This window comes from Canis lupus, chromosome X (genome assembly GCF_048164855.1).
Source record: "Canis lupus baileyi chromosome X, mCanLup2.hap1, whole genome shotgun sequence".
Classification (NCBI taxonomy): Eukaryota; Metazoa; Chordata; class Mammalia; order Carnivora; family Canidae; genus Canis; species Canis lupus.
The window spans coordinates 44,673,370-44,693,855 of record NC_132876.1 but is presented as its reverse complement, the minus strand read 5'-3'; the positions used below and the strand labels follow the sequence as shown (position 1 = coordinate 44,693,855).

Genomic DNA, 20,486 nt, shown 5'->3' with positions numbered 1-20,486 from the left:
TGGCACATTAATTAATGACTATGTATGTTCCTAGAAATTATTAACTTTGCTCTAAGTTTTGGTTAGAGGAGAAAGCCCTCTATAGATATACTAAAGCTTCATGATGTTTTTGGTCATGTTTCATTTTCATTCATTTATAATTGCTAGAGGTGCACAGATACAAAATTTAGATTTTGAAAACATCTGGGTGGCTTAGAGACTGTGCATCTGAATAACAGATTTCTTTACTGTTTATCCAGATTTCTCTAACTCAAATGTGCCCTTTTTAATCCTTAAGTTTTTCTTAAAATGGATTATTTTTGCATCAAATAACACTGAGAACATCAGTGTAGAAAGATACCTAATAGTTTAGAGCAATTCTACCACTTAATAATAGAATGGAAATAGACATAGATGTCTGAATTCTAATGCTCCTTCAAAAACTGTCATATAAAGACATATTTAAGATTAATCACATAAGAATCCTGTTGTTGAGACTATAAATCATATAACAAAACTGTAAAAAATGAATATGAAGTCACTGCACATGAAAACAAATGTGTACTTTATTGGTCTGTTTTTCCTGAAGGAATTGTATGAATTTTCTGGGATTTACAATTAAAAAATTAGCAGTGAGGGTAAACTAGATAGAGAAAAAAATAAAACTTTAGTTACTTTGTTTGTATGCTGGAATGAAAAAGCACAAAGCCACCCTTCCCAGTAGTCCTGAATGCCTAACAGTCAATGCGTCAGACATCCCTCTCATACATACAACCAAGGGCAGCTTCTGGGTCTCTGAATCCCAGAAAGATCATGACTTAGATAAAAACCAAAGTATAAGTGAAATGGATGGTAGCTCTGTTGCTGCGCCATGGCAATCTTAATCTGTCCCAAAGAAATATTTTACTTCTCTTCAGACAGGCACATAGGTAGCTGGTAGAAATTTTGACTATCTCTTGGAAGTGAGAGACTTAAGAAGGACTTTGCTATCATATTTATAAACACTGAAGGGAAGAATCTAGTAGTGTAGTTTTTCTAAAAGAACTTTTTATTTTAATAAAATTTGTTTAAAAGGCAAAAATACTTTGTTGTGTTTTACTAATATATGAAAAAAAGACTGAATTAAAATACTGTGTCTTACCTATTAGGCCATAAGAACAGACTTAGGGTTTATCATTTGACCTGGCTGAGGAACAAGATTTTGAATGATGATCCAGAAAGTAAAAGGAGACAAGAGGAAATGCTAAAGACAGAAGAAGCCTGCAAAGCTATTGATAAGTTGACAGGCTGTGAACACTTCAGTGTCCGTAAGTCTCATTTTATGTTTACTATAGCTATATAAAATTTGCTTTCCTTCGTTTAGTAAAGTATATTGTTGTGAGAGGCAAAGTAGGTAAAGAAAAGTATTTGTAACTTCCTTTTATATATATATATATATATATGCATATATTTTTAGAAGAAGGTTGAACAAAGGAAAGGAAGAAAATCGTATTAGATATGTTTTTATCTTTTGTTTTAGTAGCAGGCCTCCATTGTATTTATTGCTTTGGTAATAATAACCATTCCCTGGACACCTGGCCTGACCTGTTTTATCAAATAGCCCTTCTTACAGTTAGGATACATTTTGGTACTCAGCTCTCGAGATCATATTTCCTTCCTGTTCATCTTCCTTTTTCTGGTCCTAGATGCTATAAGAAAATTTGCAAATTATGAAGAAAAATAGACTAGGAATTTCCAAACTGGGAAAGGAAGCTTATATTTTTAAAAAACAACATCTCATTTTTTGCTTAATTATGAAGGAAAGTGCTTTGCAAATTATACTTTATTTAAAAATTGTTTTTAGTCTTTAATTGAATTAAAGACCCAGAATGAACATGAACTACAGTATTCAAAGAAGCGAGTTTTAACTCCTATAAAAGAGAAGATACTCACTGGGCCAAAGTCACCAAGCATGTCCCCTGTTCCACCTCAAAACCTTTCACCTCCAACAAAAGATGATGCAACAGAAAGTGAAGTGGAAAGTTTGCAATATGATAAGTACACAAAACCAATCTTTAAAAAGAACACCTTACCCTTTGGATTTGGTTTTGTGTCCTTATTTGTAACTTCCTATACAAAAATGAGTGAATTTCACTGAGGCAATTTCCAGGTCTTCTATGACACAATCCTGGCTGTTGAGAAAGTATTGATTGACTTAAATAGCTTTGAAGTTAAGTTTGGTTTACTTTCTCACCTTTCTCCTTTCAGTCACTCTAATTAGTCCAGATGAACTGATACTTTTTTTAAAAGATTTATTTATTTATTCATGAGAGACACAGACTGAGAGAGAGAGTCAGAGACACAGGCAGAGGGAGAAGCAGGCTCCTTGCAGGGAGCCTGATGCAGGACTCAATTCCAGATCCCGGGATCACAACCTGAGCCGAAGGCAGGCACCCAACTGCTGAGCCACCCAGGCGTCCCTGATACTTCTTTTCTTGCCTCTACATAACTCCAACTATATAAATATTCTTGATGTATCTTAAATAACCTGCAAGGAAAAAAAAATAACCTGCAAGGAGATTCATATGATAATATCTTTCCTTGGAACAGCAGTAAAATGAATCACAGAATACTTTAACTTTCTTAAATCAGAATTTTTTTTCTTAATACTGACCAGGAAACTTTGCAATGAGTCCAAAAGAAAATTCTTCTGTGGTCTGCTGGCTCTTGCTCCCACTGTCAATATTCATGAGTATAATTGCTAAATATTTTCTGTCAAAGTAGAATTTTTTCATATGCTCTATCTGTTTACAACCATCCACTGCAAGATGAAGTAACAGCTCCAGGGTTTCAGGATCCTGCTTTCATCTGTCAACAACTAGAAGTGATGTTATCCCATTCTGTTCTATTTCTGAAGCAAATATCCTCTATTCTCAGCCTTTGTTTTCTTCCTTCCCTTTCACTAATTACCCCTCAGACAGAACTAGTGGCATAGATAAGAGATAGCTGGAATCACATGATATGAGTTTTAGCATGATATTGTTATTCTGACTGACCATTTCTGTTCTGCATATAGGGGCCTTCCTGAATAGGTTTCCATATGTATGTATATAAATACACATACACCATTAAAAGGAGAAGTGAGTGCCCAGACAAACCAGGAATTAAATAAATGCACTACTTTCTTCCAGTTTTATGTATCACTACTTCTCTTCCAAATAATATTATATGTATTTGGTAGCCAAAGGTGAAACAGATCCCCAGATGTTAAACAAGGAGTTTATATAGCAGAACTACCTACCTCCTATTAACTTGTAAATTTTTAGTTCAATAAAAGAGAGATTACAATAATATCTTGCACATCTGTGTTCTTGGTAAGTAGATGAACTAGTTAAGATGAGTTTTCCTGGTTGACCCCATTCCACCCCTCTCCAACTCTCATAACAACTAGAAACCTTTGTCTACTGACATGTAAAACATCTTCAATACAGTGGAACACTCATGTACTCATACTTGCATGACATTTTCATAGCCTTTCAAGATACATAAAATAATTAACTGACACCAATTACTGCCATATATTAAAATTAAAAGGAAGTGTTTGCTTAACAGAGAATTTCTTTGCTTGTTGGGGGTTTATTGATCATGTTTCTTTGACCTACTTGGGAACAGTGTAAAAGAGAAAGACAAAAAACTAGAATCAGAGAGAGAGAGAGAGAGAGAGAGAGAGAATATGAGTAAGAAAGTGGGGGGATGGTAGAAAGAGAAGCCTTATATTTGGCCTATGATAAAGTCTGACTAGAAAGGACAGAAGCAATATTCCTACTGAGGAAGAAGGGTTTTAGCACAAAATGTAAATCTAGCAAGTAGGCCAACATACTCCATAAGAATCAGACAGTCTGAGAGAAAGCATATCCTTTTTATTCTTATTTTTCTTTTTTTAAAAGCAGCTATATTTAAATAATTTATATACCATAAAATTTACCCATTTAGAAGTATATAATCAATGGTTTTTAGTATGTTTATAGACTTGTATAACCATTATCATCATCTAATTTTCATTACCCCCAAAAAGAACCCCCATTGCCATTAGCAATCACTCCATATTCCATCCCTCTTACCTTCATCTTTTTCTCCTCACAGTCCTAAATAACCACTGATATATTTTGCTTTCCTAAAATATTTTTCTCTTCTGGATAATTTGTTTGAATGGAATCATATATTTTATGGTCTTTGTAATGGTCTTCTGTAATTTAGCATAAAGTTTTTAAGGTTCATGCATAATGAAACTTGTATAACATATATCAGTACTTACTTTTTATTGCTGAATAGTATTGCACTGTATAGATAAACCTATTGTTTATACAGTTTTTATACATCCATTGTTTACATTTGTATTCTTTACACTTTTTGCCTGCTACTAACATTTCATATATGTGTCTGTACATGGGAATGCATGTTTTCTTTTCTCTTGGATAGTACTGCCGGACTGTTTCTCAAAGTGGCTGTACTGTTTTACATTGCCATGAGTATGGAAGCTTTATTTTTCATCTTGCCAACACTTATAGATGTCTATCTTTTGATTCCAGGCATTCAAGTGCATGTGAAGTGACATGTTATTGTAGTTTTGATTTGTATTTCCCTGACAGCTAATAATGTTGTGCATTTATTTATTTATTTATTTACTTACTTACTTATTTATCTATCTTTTTGTTGTTGAGTTCTAGGCATTCTATATATTCTGGATCCTAGGACCTTATCAGATACATGATTTTTAAATATTTTCTCCCATTTAATAGATTGTCTTTTCACTTTCTTGACAGTGTTTTTTGATAGCCCAAAAATTTAATTTGGATAAAACTTATTTATCTGTTTTTTTTTCTTTTGTTGCATATGCTTTTGGTGGCAAATATAAAACAACATAAAAAAACTCCATTGCCATAAAGACTTATTTCTATATTTATTTCTCAGAGTTTTATAGTTTTAGCTCTTACATTTAGGTCTTTGATCCCTTCTGAGTTAGATTTTGTATATGGTGTGAGGTGAGGGGTTCAACTTATTATTTTGTATATGGAAATTCAGTTGTCCCAGTGCCATTTGTTGAAGAGAGTATTCTTTCCCAATTGAATGGTCAGGACATCATTGATCATTGATATATGGGTTTATTTGTAGACTCCCAATTCTACTCTGTTGACCTATATGCCTTTCCTAATCTCAGTACTACACTGTTTTGATTACTGTAGTTTGTAGTAAGTTTTGAATTTGGGAAGTATGAGTCATTCAACTTTGTTTTTCTTTTTCAAGATTCTTTTAGCTCTTGGGGGCCTTTTCCAATTCCATGTGAATTTTAGGATCAGCATTTCTATTTCTGCATGAGAGGCCATTGGGATTTTAATAGCAATTGCATTGAATCCATAGATCACTTTGGTAATGCTATCCTGTTTTTAAAATATTTTCATTTTTATTATTTATTTATTTAGTGGCTTAAAAAACAGTGATTTGTTATTTCTCCTAAGTGTACGAGCTGACTAGGGCTCAGCTGGATTTTTTTATATAGTTGACACATAATATTCCATTAGTTTCAGGTATAGAACATAGTGCTTCAAATTCTCTGTATGTTATGCTGTGTTCACCACAAGTGTAGCTAACATCTGTCACCATACAAAGTTACTATAGCATTAACTATATTCCCAATGTTGTAGCTTTTATTTCCATGACTTATTCATTCCATAACCAGAGGCCTATACATTCCATTCCCCTTCACCCATTTTGCCCATCCCCTACCAGCCTTCCCTCTGGCTGTTATCAGTTTGATCTCTGTATTTATAGGTCTGATTATGCTTCTTGTTTGTTTATTCATTTGTTTTGTCTTTTAGATTCCACATGAGTGAAGTCATACAGTATTTGTCTTTCACAGTCTGGCTGATTTCACTTAGCAGAATACCTTCTAGGCCCATCCATGTATTGCCCTCTTAACAATGCTAAGTCTACCTATCCATTAACAAAGGAAGTCTTTCCATTTATTTAGGTCTTTAATTTCTTTCAACAATGTTCTGTAGTTTTCAGTGTACAATTTAGAGTGCTCTTGAAGGCTAATGCATATACTCAATAAAACCATATAGTTAGTTTTGTCACCTTTTAGGGGGCATCAAATTGTAACTAAATAACTGTACTAAAAATATATGATCTGTGCTCTTATAGTTATAATATTTTTAAGGACCAATAAAAATACTTGAGTGTTCTTGTGAACTCTGTAGCATTGTTACTTCTTTGTATTTTATTGTTGTAGTCCAACATGAAGAAACAACATATATTGCAATTGCTTTGAAATCATCAATTCACCTTTACGCTTGGGCACCAAAATCCTTTGATGAAAGCACTGCTATCAAAGTAAGTGGTTTCCTTTTTCAAACTTGGATCATATAGTTTTTCTTTTGGGAAACTGTAAACACAGCAATATTTTTATAGTAGCAAAAATAAATACCATTCTTCTACAGTTAATGTAATTTGGCTACACCATGTCAATAATTATCATTTAACCCTTTTTTAGATAATTCACAGGCACTACAGCAAGGGAGAGTGTGAGGGAAATCCCTGACCCCTCCCTTTAGAGGACCTCCCTACCAGCTCCTCATTCCCAATTCTGTAGTCAACATGAAGACTTCTCTTCTAGAGCCCCAAATGCAGGTTTTGGGTGCTACCACCCCCAGTGACTTGAAGCTGAGAAAGTCTCTGTTCTCTCTTAGTGGGGGGTGGAGAGCAGAGGGAAGGTAAAGAAAGGTGTGACAGTGGTAGAGGGGGAAGCCCCACTGGAAGAGGAATAAGAGAAGATCAAGTCTTTGCTCTAATTACCAGGGCTACAATAGATGGGGTTGGGGAGGAAAGGGCAGAAGGGTCTATATTTCTTCCGAGCTGGAACTCTAAACACATTTCTCTCCAGAACTATTGCAAGGAATGGTGGTTAGGCTTATTTGGATTACCAGTAATATTTCCACCTTTATTATGGTTTAGCTGAACTTCTATGGATCAGCCTCTTAAGGTAACCAGTTGGTGTCCCAAACAGTTAAGTTGCTAATGATTTTTTAATCTCATCTCATAAACTGGGGACTTTTTATCTTTATTATTTTTAATGATACTCCAAAATTCTATGTAAATAGGATTATTTTTTGTTTATTCCATAGCAGTAAGGACTAGTTAATGAACTGGGAGCATTATATAGAGTCCAGTGACTCCTAATCTGGAGTGTACACCAGAATCATTTGGAACATTTGTTGAAAGTTTAGATCTCAGACCTAACCTCAGGCTAAATTAGTAGGTCTGGGGTGGGGCCTGGGAATCTATATTTTTAGCAAATGTGACTTTGAACTAGTTGGTCCATGACAAGTTTTTACAAAGCACTGATAAGGACACATCACGATAGACTCCAGCAAGGTATTTATGTAATATTTTCGTATCTTAGGTCAAGATATGTTTACATGGTATATTTTGCAGCCAAAGCATCACATGTGTGCAATAAAGATGAACTAATTATGACTGCCTCTCAATGTCTATTTTCACAATAAATATGTTCTTTTGTAAAGCACAGACTATCATATAGACAGCCTGCATCTGTCCTGACACAAATTACATGTCTGATCTGATCTCCCTAAATTGGGCCTTGGGTCAGCTGTCTGTATTTGGATATGGGTGTGTTCTTGGCTGTCTGCTGATTGGTCAGAGCTGCCTGATATGGAGCTGGAAAACAAAGAAGATAAGTACCAACAGTCTGTCTAGCCTGATATACAGTTTCTGGTCCAAGTCCTCCTCCAGTTGTTGAATCTCATCTCATGACTGCAGTATAGTGAATCCTGTGATGCCCAGTCCTCTACTGTGACCTGAACTTGGCAATGAATCCTGTTTGACTTTTTGTTTCCTTGGACTAGGAACCTTAGGAGCCTAGAGTACATCCAGTCTATGGTAGGTTAACATGTCTGGCCTTTTTCATTCCCTACCAAGTATGCATTGATCAATCAGCAGACTCCGAAGGAGACTACATGTCCTATGAAGCCTATATACGAATACTGGCAAAAATACAGGCAGCTGATCCAGCGAACCGGTTTAAGAGACCAGATGAGCTCCTTCATTTGCTGAAGCTCAAGGCAAGGAATATAAAGACAGCAAGCAGAGTGCAGGGCCATAAAATGTTCTTATGATCATTGGATATTTGGCCTCCGCAGAGAAACTCAAAACTTAGAGCCTGAATATAATTATGTTCTTATTGTAGTAACAGACCTAAAAAAAGTCATAATACATAGTCTAAATATATTATGTAACTTAAAAAATCAACCAGGGTTTTATAAACTCATTAAACAAAAGGGCAGGGGAATTTTTGCTTTAGTCAGAGTGTCATTTTTGGCCTTTTGGCCATATTTGGTTTTCTATCTACAGGTGTTTCCGACAGTTGGTCATAAGCCAGTGACAGTTGACCTGGCTATTGGTTCTGAAAAAAGACTAAAGATTTTCTTCAGCTCAACAGATGGATATCACATCATTGATGCCGAATCTGAGGTTATGTCTGATGTGACTCTGCCAAATAACGTAAGATCCCTAGAAATATTGTACACCACAATCTGTCAAAACTCTTAATGATTTAAAAATATGATTATCAATATCTATACTGGAACTGAAACCTAAAAGGTAAGTATAGAGTGCCAGGAAGTAGTAATGGATAAGCAGAAATTATTGATGGCTTCTTAGTCCAGACAGCTGAGTCTCTTCTTCAGATAGATTTTGTTTGTCTGGCATGGTGTTTTTTGTTTGTTTTTAAATGAATAGTTTACACTGAAAAATCTGAACTTCTATTGATAAACCAAAAGATCTGATAACATCTGGCCCTTATTAATATTTGGCCATTATCAACTGGAAATGATTCGTGCCTGCCTCCTTTTATTATTTTTTTATGTTTGCTCCCTTTTAGATGGAATATATACTATACATTGCCTATCCATCCACTTTTATATATTTATAATAACCAGTCCTAATGGATGTATGAGTTTACAATCTTTGCTTTTAGTCCTTCTTCACCCCATAATACATAAACAGATTCTTTAAAACTACACCAGTATTGCAGCATCATTATCCCCTTCTTTATTCAAATGATAGTACTTTAACTGTGATATATAGCAAATTATCATAAAGTGTTCTCTTATAGTATCAATTATAGCTAGACTTTCTGATCAAAGGACTCAGCACTTTAAAAGCTAATGTACCTCAATTCTTTACTCTCAAATACTTATACATGATGATTCTGTGGCACAATATCTAAAATATGGATAATTGTAAATATACTATACATATCATTTATATAGAGTTCAAACATAATACCCCCTATACACATGCACCATACAAAATATAATTCTAGTGTGTCTCAAATTTGATGGTAGCAGTGATATTTGTTTTATAGAAAATTATATTTTAAAAAAGGGTTGAAGCAACAAATCTCTGCTTCATCATTTTTTAATTCCCCAGTTTGTTGGCAACTAAAATTTTAGCAGCTTAGCATTATATAAAAGTCCAGGAGAAAACTTCTATGTACTTTAAATCATTGTAGTAATGTGATATTTTACATAGCTTTCAGAATTATCTCATACATCTCTGACAAATTACATAGAGCAATTGTCAAATTATCAATGGAAACACTAAAAAAAGTATTTTGGTCATATTAAAAATCTAATTAACTCATCACTCAGTTGTCACCTATGAGTATATAGAAATCACCCTGTTTATAAAGTAGAAAATATTGAGCTGAGCCCAGCCAAAGCCACATAGATATGAGTTAAGATTAATATTAATATGTTTTACAGTACTTTTCAGTTTGAGTCTTCCATAGCTTCCTGCATCTTATTTTCTATGTAATAGCAGATAGCCTTTGTTTTGAAGCTAGTGCCATATTAAAAATTGCAGTATTGGTCCAAGTTTATACTGATTTGAAACATCATTCAAGAAGATTGCACTCTCTGTTCCACTTGATTACCAAGCAAGGAGAATTATTTCCTTTTGAAGCAATCAGTTCATTATTGTGGAGGCAAGAATGGGAGATCAATTTTTTAAAAATATTATTTTCTGACCTAATTAGGATACCTTAAGTATATTCAAAAATAGTATTTTTAGCTAACTGCCCTAATGTCCTGACCCATTAAAAGAGAAAGGAATCTAATATAAGGGAGAGGAGTGTCTTCTGAAACAGAAGATATTGAAGATTATATTTTTCCAAGAGTGCCCGATTACAAAACCTGTAATGCTACAGGGGAGCCATGTGTGCTAAAGAATATCTGATTACTGCAGGAACCATCTGAGAAGCAAAGAATTACCTCTGGGGCTTTCTGAATTTACAGCAGTCCAGCTTTATTCTAAACAGATTTTTTAGAGACAGCCTTCTTTCTTGCAATTTCTTTTTCTCTCTTCTTTCATCTCTTCTCTGATTCAATTGCTCATGCAAGTGCCCAGGGAACGCATTAAAATTGCTTTTCGCCTCTGGATCCCCATTTTAGTTTTAAGGATTGTTGTTGCTGAGACATGGCCTGAAGCACTTGGCCTGAGTACGCTGGGTTTGGCAAGTATAGTTTCTGACCTTTTCTTCTTGTAACTTGCTAATTTAGAGAAATAATAAAGGAATGTAATTGTTCATTTTTTCAGGGAAATACTATTAATGTGGCAATTTCTGTAGTTTAAGTAAATTTTGTCACATTGTTTCATGCATTATAAAATTTTTAAAATTCTTAGATATTTCTTAGTATTTCATGTTATGTCGCCTAAGACATCTCTGAAATTGTATGTTGAAGATATTTTATGACTTATAAATTGGATAAGAAATCCTACATTTTTTGTGAAGGGAGAATGACTGTTCTATTTCAAGTAGTAATGAATATTATAGTTACCCCTTCTAAATATTTTAAGCTCAAGCTATTTTTAAGTTAATTTTTCTATTTCTGATTTAAATGAATTGGATAGATAACCAGTGATTGTGTATTTGTTAGTTGATTCACATATTCATCACTAAACTATTCACTAAATGTGCTGAAATGAATCTGAAGTCCCACTTTGTAAGAAGTAATGTTTCTTCTGTCATTACGTTAAATTTCAACAATTTTATCTGTGTTGGAAATGTTTTTTTCAAACAAAGTTTTCTCCTAAATATAAAGGACACTATTTGAACAGTGATGCCTTTATAACATAGGAAAGGTTGTTTTCAGGTGTTGGGTAGCATGCTGTTTAATATTAAAATAGAAGTTTCTCTTCCTCCCTGCACTTTGAAGCCCTTTTTGTCTTTATTGCTCAGCCAAGCTGCTTCAGTTAAAGTATTAGTAATAAAATGTTGGACATATAAATCTTTATGAAACATAATTCCAGCCCCTGGAAATCATTATACCACAGAATATCATCATTTTACCTGATTCCTTGGGAATTGGCATGATGCTCACCTTCAATGCTGAAGCCCTTTCTCTAGAAGCAAATGAACAGCTCTTCAAGAAGATCCTTGAAGTGTGGAAAGACATACCATCTTCAGTAGGTATGTACAAAATTTTTTCTCTTTTTTATGACCTCAGAGAAACTTCTATTTTCTGAAATATCACATTTTCTCCAGGCATATAAGGTTAATTTAAGATACTTAATAAGGTGTGTGTTTACCATATACTTAATAAATTCGCAAGGCTACCACAAAGAGACTAATTTTGACCAAGTTGTTCATGTGTAGTAGTAATATAACTAAAATAGGAAAGGAATTCCTTTCCACAATAATCTATAATTTTATTTTAACTCCCTTTCCTTGCAGATTTTATGCAGATGTTGGAAATACTTTATTCCCTCACATTGATTTTGGGGGTTTACCCTTATCTTAGGAGATTGCCAAATAATCATAAAAGGAGAGCAGAATATTTCTATTTCATATAGCAAATAGTGTTCTATTTAGAGAGTGATAATCCTGTGAAGAATCAAATACAAACTAAATATGTGACATATTGGGTCACTAAGATTTCATCATCCTTCATTTATGAAGGAGATAAATATGACTCTCTGGAATGCCTATTAGGTACTAATAGATTGCACCATAAAGAAAACTGCCTTTCATCTTCATCAGGCCAGGACATTTTTTTTCCTCTTAATGAATGCAGCATTGCTGATTTGGAAAATATGAATAACTTGAGACTCTTGTATATGTCTCTGAGGCTTGGTGACTACAAAGGTGATTCTAGACAGGGAACAGAATGCATATGAACAGTACAAATATTAGGAAGAGTAGAATGACTTGATGGAGGATAAATGTTCCTGAAAGGAAGAAAGGGTTAATGAAGTAAATAAAAGAGAAAAGGAAAGGAGAAGTAAGGAGAGGGAAGGAAAGGTAGAAGGAGAAAGGTAGTTTATTAAGGAGGCAGAAGCTAACGAAATCTTTATATGAAATGGTTAAATGTGATCCGCATGTAGCTTTATTTTTTTATTTATTTTTTTTAAAGATTTTATTTGTTTATTCATGAGAATACACAGAGAGGAGAGAGAGAGGCAGAGACACAGGCAGAGGGAGAAGCAGGCTCCACGCAGGGAGCCCGACATGGGATTCGATCCCGGGTCTCCAGGATCAGGCCCTGGGCTGTAGGCGGCGCCAAACCGCTGAGCCACCAGGGCTGCCCCCCATGTAGCTTTAAAGACCAATTTGAAAGAACTGCTTTTTAATGGACATTTTTACATTACGGGATGATGGCACTTTGCATTGCACCTGTAGAATCCTTTCCTTTTGCACATATAGTGTTAACAATTGTCCTGAAAACCTCTTTGAATTTCTTCAAGCAATGAAGAACTCCCAAGGGTTTAAAACCATTTTAAGTGACAGAAGTAAATGCTTATAATTGACAGATCTGGGGCAAAATAAACTGAAAATAATGAATCTTGTTCTAACCTTTACAGTGGTACTTTTGTGATCAATATATTAATTAGAAATTAAAATAAGGAAACTCAGTTCAAATGGGAAACTGAGCAAACCTCTATATTTATGCCACTAGACAATCATAGGAATCAAAGCGGTCTTTAAAAAATGTCATCTGGCAAGCTCTTGTCCTTAAGACAACTTCTGACCTAAAACAAGCTATTTTAAGTTGCAAGAATTTGAAAAGCATCTCTCTCCACATAAAATAAGTTATAGCACTATAGGAATGTGATATTTTAGTTTGTGTATTAAGGATATTTTGATAATATACTAAAGACTACAGTATAACATTTATATTAAGGAAATAAGTTTCTCTTTCTGTCTAAAAACAGTTGCTTTGCTATTTAAAACTAACCTAGATCCAGATTTCCCCAATATAAAATTTACATTTCCTTGAGATATAATAAATGTTTTCAATAATAATATCATTGCTTAGAAATTTCAAACAAATATATAGAAGCTTAGCAATTACAACAGGTATCACTAAGCATTACCACTCCAAATCATTGGATCTTATTTCATAAGCAAACTAGCTCAGTTGCCAGGTTAAGTAGCAAATTAATGTTTTTCAGAATTAAGGTGTGAATTTTGTCATGCCATATGAACTGTGAGCTTGGACTCAGCAAGTATCAAATTTAGAATTTTTTGCTCTGTGTGGTTGTTGACAAACTACCAATTTCAATGAAGTATTCACATTGGTGACAAAAATTCAAATCCAGATAGACTAAATCTACTACTTATTTCCAACACTCAGGTCATAGATTACTCTCACTTTCTTTGTATTTAATTCCAGTCTGAAACTGGATTTATAAAGTCATTGTCCAGGAGAGCCATTTGTCTGAATAAAAATACCATTGTGAAATATAATGGTAAAAAAATGAAATTGTAATATAATTACAATTTTGTGATCAATTTCATACATGGAAATGTTTTGAACTGTAATGAAAAGGAAACAAGAGACCATAAATGCTTATTTAAGTTTTAGTTGAGGAATTCAAAATGCCTTACAGTATGCTTGTAAAAAGTCACTTTTGTCAAAGTTTAAGAATTTTTTCATGACTCCTTTTATGTATATTTAATGTATACATATATAGGCCAGGTAAAGTTTGGTTTAAACAAAAGCATTCTAGAACTTTTGAGAATTATAAAGAAAATTTTAACTATAATAACTCAGTTTATTGTTTCTATAATAGAAGAAAATGGAAGGTCTAAGAACTGAATTCTGATTTTAGTCATGTAACATGGGAATGAAGGTGCCTTGTTTTGGTGTTCTCTAGACTATTTCAGTTTGACTCAAAATCTTGATATTATTTTAAGTACAGGATTGAATTTATTTATGAAAATTTACTTTCCAATGAAGTACATAAAAAATCTACTTAAAAGTTAAACATTCAACAACAATTCTTCTCCCTGTGTCAGAAAATACTTTTCAGCACCAGCTGACTATATGACTGCATAATTAGGTTTTCTGCTTTAAGGCAATTGTCATTATTTTTAAATTGAAATGTAGTTGGTATATAATGTTATATTAGTTTTTATTTAAAAAAGGTAAAGTTTCAGGTATACAGCATGGTGATTTTATAATTTTATACATTACTCAATGCTTACCATAATAAGTGTAGTCACTATCTGTCAACCTCCAGTTGTCATAATCTTTATTGTTACCAAGTAGTAGGTGACACAGGGTGCAAAAGTTAAAATCTTAATAAAATTGCCTGAGTAAGACACAGTATCAAATTAGGTTTAGTTCTGTTTATAATGTGGTCATTCATTGACTTGCACTAGAGTTGCTAAAGTTATTATCTGAGCAAATCATTTTTTAACGTCTTAATTTTGAAGTTAATCAGATTTTTAATGTATGTCACTGAAGCCCAAATACAAACCCTTATGGAATGCTATACCTCAACTAGACTGTAAAAAAATGGCTGTCGGCAGATTTTACTTTCTATAAACAGGGTAGAATTAACATTTAGCTTTTTCTGTGGTATTAGAGAATAGGAATACAAAGACTAAGATCTAATTATTCAGGGACACCTGGGTGGCTTAGCGGTTAAGTGTCTGCCTTTGGCTCAGGGCGTGATCCTGGAGACCCGGGATCGAATCCCACGTCGAGCTCCCTGCATGGAGCCTGCTTCTCCCTCTGCCTGTGTCTCTGCCTCTCTCTCTCTCTGTGTCTCTCATGAATAAATAAATAAAAATCTTTTTAAAAAACCTAGTTATTCAACATTTGAATAATCACAATTATAACAGTGAATAGCTTGCTTGAATACCACTGCTGAGCAGCACATGGCCAAATGACTAACTATAGAAGGAGGAAAAACAAAATATGCTTACCTAAACTGAGCTTATTAATGAGCTTATTAATAATCAAATGTTGACTATGGTTTTAATTTGCTATTACTGATAGAAAAAAAATTTCTGATTTTTAAATTTATATTATAGCTTATGAGTGTACACAGCGAACCACAGGATGGGGCCAAAAGGCCATCGAAGTCCGCTCTTTGCAATCAAGGGTCCTGGAAAGTGAACTGAAGCGCAGGTCAATTAAGAAGCTGAGATTTCTGTGTACCCGAGGTGACAAGGTATTGTTTATATCCCGCAGTTACAGCAAAAATAAAGCAGGCAATGAAAATTAAGTAAGAAAATCCTTTTCCTCTGGCCATAAATATATTTATGATATAATTCCCAAATTGGCAAACTATTGATTGATAAAAAACAATTTTTCATTTTGCAGTAGTAATATCCCATTTGACAGGAAAGAAAAATAAAATTGAAATTTGTCAATTATTTATGTAATGTAATCGATTTTAACAACAAATTCAGATAGTTTAAATGGAAAATACACATTACATAAAACCATTACAGTCTCTACATACTATGAGAAATAATAGCATGAAAAAATAACCCTGACAAAACTAGGAAACATCCACATTTTAAATAGATTGCAGAGGATTCAAATTAATTTCAGAACAGGCAGGGTAAACATTATGCATGAAGGAAAAAGTACTGGTTTGCAATATGAAGGGATATAATGGGAAGAACCAGTGTTTGAGGTCAGATAGACTTAGCATGCAGTCCTGGTTCTGCCACCTAATGAGGTGTAAGAATCTGGAAGACTGATGAATCTTCCTGATTCTTAGTTCCTTCATCTCCAAATGAAAATATTAATAACTCTTTTGATAACAATTTTGAAAATTAATGATAATGTGTGTATAGTAAGCATCTCACAGATTGCCTGAGACATGAAATACATTAAGTCAAGGATAGTTAGTGTTATTATCATCATCATCAATGTCAAAACCCTTCTAAGTATATTCATTGTGGATGTGGAAAGCCTTAGTCCTAGCAAGGAGGCCTCTGCTATTTATTTTCATGTTCTGTTTTAAATTTCTTTATGGCACAGACCATACTCATAAGACATGTTCCTCTCTAAACTGGTTAGTTTAACTCATAATATCAATCTATTGGTGTCAGTCCATTCCACTGATATAGAAAATCCCACCAAGTAGAAAATTTCAGCAGCCATTTAAACAGCAGCAACAATGGTGAACAACATCAAATATCTTAATCATTTCCTTATATTAAAAGAAAAAGTACAGCCAACTTGAGTAGATTTTTTAGTAGATTTTTTTAAAGCAAAAGGAATAATCCTTAACCAAAGTCAATCAAGAATGTCACCAGATGAGTGCCACAATGAAAATCTAATTTTAACTATGTGAAGTACAATTATATAGAATATGATAGATTATTTTTAATATATAATTTAGACTCCATACCAATTTAAAGTCTTTTTCTTCCATTTAAATCCTGGTCCAAAAGAAAAGTATGGCTTAATATTTTAATTAGTTGATGTAGAATAATTGAAATTATAGTTGTATCTGTCAAATATCAGATTAAAATGTAGTAAATATTTACTGATGATATCTCTTTCTCTCTTTTTAAAGCTATTTTTTACCTCCACCCTGCGCAATCGCCACAGCCGGGTTTACTTCATGACCCTTGGAAACCTTGAAGAGCTCCAAAACAATTATGGTGTTTAAAAAGTTCCAATGATTTATTACATTTACAAACATCATAAATATGCAACTTGCATTTTAATATTTCTGAGATTAAATGAGCATTCAGTTTTATTTTAGGGAAAAATTAAATCAGATACTTTACTTTTAATGTAGCACAAAATAGTTCTAATGAGAAATGCAGCTTTATATATAAAATTAACTATAGCAAGCTCTATGTACTCCAGTGGTGTACAATGTCTTTTGCACAAACTTTGTAACTTTTGTTACTGTGAATTCAAATATTACTCTTTGGACAGTTTGGACAGTATCTATATTCAGATTTTACTACATGGTGTAAAGAAACCTGTAATAAGTTAGATCATAAATCCTTTCAAAATAATTGACCCTGAGTGAAGTTTTTCAGAAAAAAAACAGCAACAAACTATATGTACATTTGCAAAGTCATATAAAGAACCAAAGTTTAGATTATTAAGTGAAAATAATGACTATTGCTATAAACCAGACTAAGCCTGAACAACCTACATGCCTGGAGAAAACTACAGTGATAAAAGGGAAAAGGCTACCCATTTACTTATAGTTCCTTGACAGTCAAGCTCCTAGTCAGAGACCAGTTGTGTTTTTTTCATACCACGGTAAGCTGGTTTTCTCCTGATAAGGAGGAAGAAAGTCTTAGATGCTTGATTTTCCTCAGAACCCCTGAAAATGTGCAATAGCTGTTTAAAATAAAACCACCAAATAATACACTTGCAAGACTGAATACAGGACTGAACTATACACATGTACTGTAGAATGAGTTTTTATTTTTAATACATTAAAGTAGGCATCAAATTTTAACCCCCAAAAACAGATTGGTTGATTTATCAAAACTCTTATCTGGCCAACAGTGGGACCATCAGACAACATTGAATATTTTCCCAATCCCAGATTAAACTATATAAAAATTCTACCCCCCACCCCGGGTCAGTCGTTAAACAAAAAGAACAAAATGTAACAACAAAAACTTTGGCTGCTAATGCTTATGTTTTCCTATTTCTATTACTGTAAAATCAGAAATTAATCTAAAAGTGATAAGTCTACATGTTGGGATTTAATGTTTAGGTAAAAAAAGAAAGAAGAAAGAAGAAAGAAAGAAAGAAAGAAAGGAAGAAAGAAAGAAAGAAAGAAAGAAAGAAAGAAAGAAAGAAAGGAAAGAAAGAAAGAAAGAAAGAAAGAAAGAAAGAAAGAAAGAAAGAAAGAATATTTTGAAAAAAATACAGCTTTCATCAAATTTAGAGTAGTGAAAATCATGCTAGTCTATCACCCAATATATTATAGATGCCATAGATAGGTGGTGTTTGGTCACCTATAGTACCTGCTACCTGGTGAAAAACATAGTTTCATAATTTCCTCAATACCATGGTTAGTTCTGGGGCAACAGAGAAGCAACAGAACTACCGCAAAGTATACCTCAATATAATTCCTCTAGTTCTGCTTCAAAAGTATGAAGCAAGCACTAGCAGGATACTAATTTACAAACTACCTGGTTAACCAAAATACAAAAGCAGCTGACTATGTGTGATTTCATGATAGCACATTGTTTCTTGACACTCTGGTGCCAAGAATGATGATTTGGATTTTCCTAACAACTTCTATCAAGAGTGTAGTAGCTCAAAATGAGAATTTAGGAGAACCTGAATCCATGAATTAAAGAAATAAATGTGATTCACATTTCTGTTACTGTGACACAATAATGTGATCCTAAAACTGGCTTATTCTTGTGTGTTTACAACTCGAATGACTTTTTAATGCAGTAGTTTAAAGAGAAAACAAACATTTACGTCAAATTATTTCCTTAGAAGTAGTCTTCATTATTATAAATTTGTACACCAAAAAGCCATGGGGTACTTTGTGCAAGTACCTCATTGCTGAGCAAATGGAGCTTGCTATGTTTGAATTTCAGAAAATTTTTCATTTAAGTAGTGTGTAGAATCAAGTCTTTTAAGAATTCATTTTTTTCTTCATAATATTTACTCAAAGTTAAGATTCAAAAATAAGTTTTATCTTAAAATCGTATTTTAAGGCATTAAGACAGTAAACTATTTTAGGAAGTCAACTCCCATTGTGCTTTGTGGCTGTTATTCTAGTAAACAGAGACCATAGTGAACTGAATCTACAGAGATGCCCCAAAGTAAACAGGAAAAATTACAGATGTGTAACTGAGCTTTAAAGGATGAGGTGTTAATAAAGAAAGGAAGCTGAGTACATATCACGAAAGGAGATTGAAATGTTGAGTAGCCAAATAGAAAGGACTGAAAATATTTAAAGTGGTTCATAGGTAATGAGTATTTCCAATTTTGATGTTATTCCATCTGGAATTTTTATATCCTTTGCCAGCTGAAACGAAGTGAAGAGACAATTAAATTTCATAGTCAGTGCACAGTAATAGAAGGTATATCTACACCTTGCTTTGTAGATCAAGCACCTGAAGCAATGGAGGGGGAATCCTGACCAGCCAATTCCCCTAGCCCTGTGATTGAAATCATGAAAGTTCTAGCAGCTTGTGAGTAGCACTGGGACAAAATACAGTTTTATTTTAGTGTACTTTAGTTTTTTCACTAAAGCCTTTGTCCAAAATAAAAGGCAGTGTTGGAAATATTTGAAAACTAGAAAATGATGTATGAAAAGGGCTGACAAGAAAAGCTCTGAGTGATCATGTCTGTTGAAGTGAGCTCAGAGCCTCAGAGGAAATAGTAAGAAAGGGTAATCATTTATATAGTAAAATAGGCAAAGCAGAAATCATACATGTGCATATACACGCATGTACACATACATACAAACCAGTAGAATGCATAATTTTTAATATTTTTAATATTTTAGTGCTACCAGTTTCTAGAGAAAATAATCAGTAGATATTTTCTGCCAGAACTCATTTAATTGAAATAGTATTCATAAAACTAGGAATAATGCCACATACATTCAATGGGATCTTTTAAATACTCCAATTATTTTTTAAAATGTACCTATTTAAATCAATTTATATTCGATCTGTGCTTTAAAATTTATTGAAATAATCTTTGAGACTGCTAATTGTTTCATCAGAAAATCTGTAATGAACTATTGTTCAACCTCTAAAAATAAACATTTTAAAAAATATTGAATGATATCTTTATTTGAAATATGCTTGTCTAATGCCTCAGAATTAGGATTCATTTGGGGAATATTCAGTTCTTTAAAGCATGTAATAAGGTATGAATTGGAAGTTTTTAGGGGTTTTTCTTGTTATTGCAGTAGGAATTCTGGCTAAGGAGGTTTACATTGATTGATTAAAATTTTTCTAGGTACAATAGTAGAATTTCCTCAAAATGTATGGGACTTTGCACAGACACACAGCATCACCACAGCATGGGTAAAACCCAAGGAAATTTTAATGCCAAATCCCTTCCCATCCCACCCCAGTGTCCTGAAGTCCAGTGGAAAATAAGAGGAGAAACCTTTTCCAAATAGAGGAGTAATAGATTTATAGTTTCTTAACATTCAAGAAAGGGGTTAGTGCAGGCTGATGGTTGAAAATG

At 33.5% G+C, this 20,486-nt stretch overlaps 1 protein-coding gene across 2 annotated transcripts in view; it reads left to right on the top strand.

The window, feature by feature from the left end:
* Positions 1–20,067, top strand: part of NRK (Nik related kinase) — a 146,413-nt gene extending 126,346 nt beyond the window's left edge. The window contains exons 23-28 of one of the 2 annotated variants that reach the window (XM_072815665.1): positions 1,128–1,286; positions 6,248–6,348; positions 8,386–8,535; positions 11,371–11,506; positions 15,359–15,498; positions 16,861–20,067. In XM_072815665.1, the coding sequence (XP_072671766.1) occupies positions 1,128–1,286; positions 6,248–6,348; positions 8,386–8,535; positions 11,371–11,506; positions 15,359–15,498; positions 16,861–16,956 (782 nt within the window). In that variant the 3' untranslated portion in view covers positions 16,957–20,067. Of the gene's footprint in view, positions 1–1,127; positions 1,287–6,247; positions 6,349–8,385; positions 8,536–11,346; positions 11,507–15,358; positions 15,499–16,860 lie in introns of both variants that reach the window. The other variant, XM_072815663.1, reaches the window with a different exon arrangement.
* The last annotated feature ends 419 nt before the right edge of the window (positions 20,068–20,486 follow it).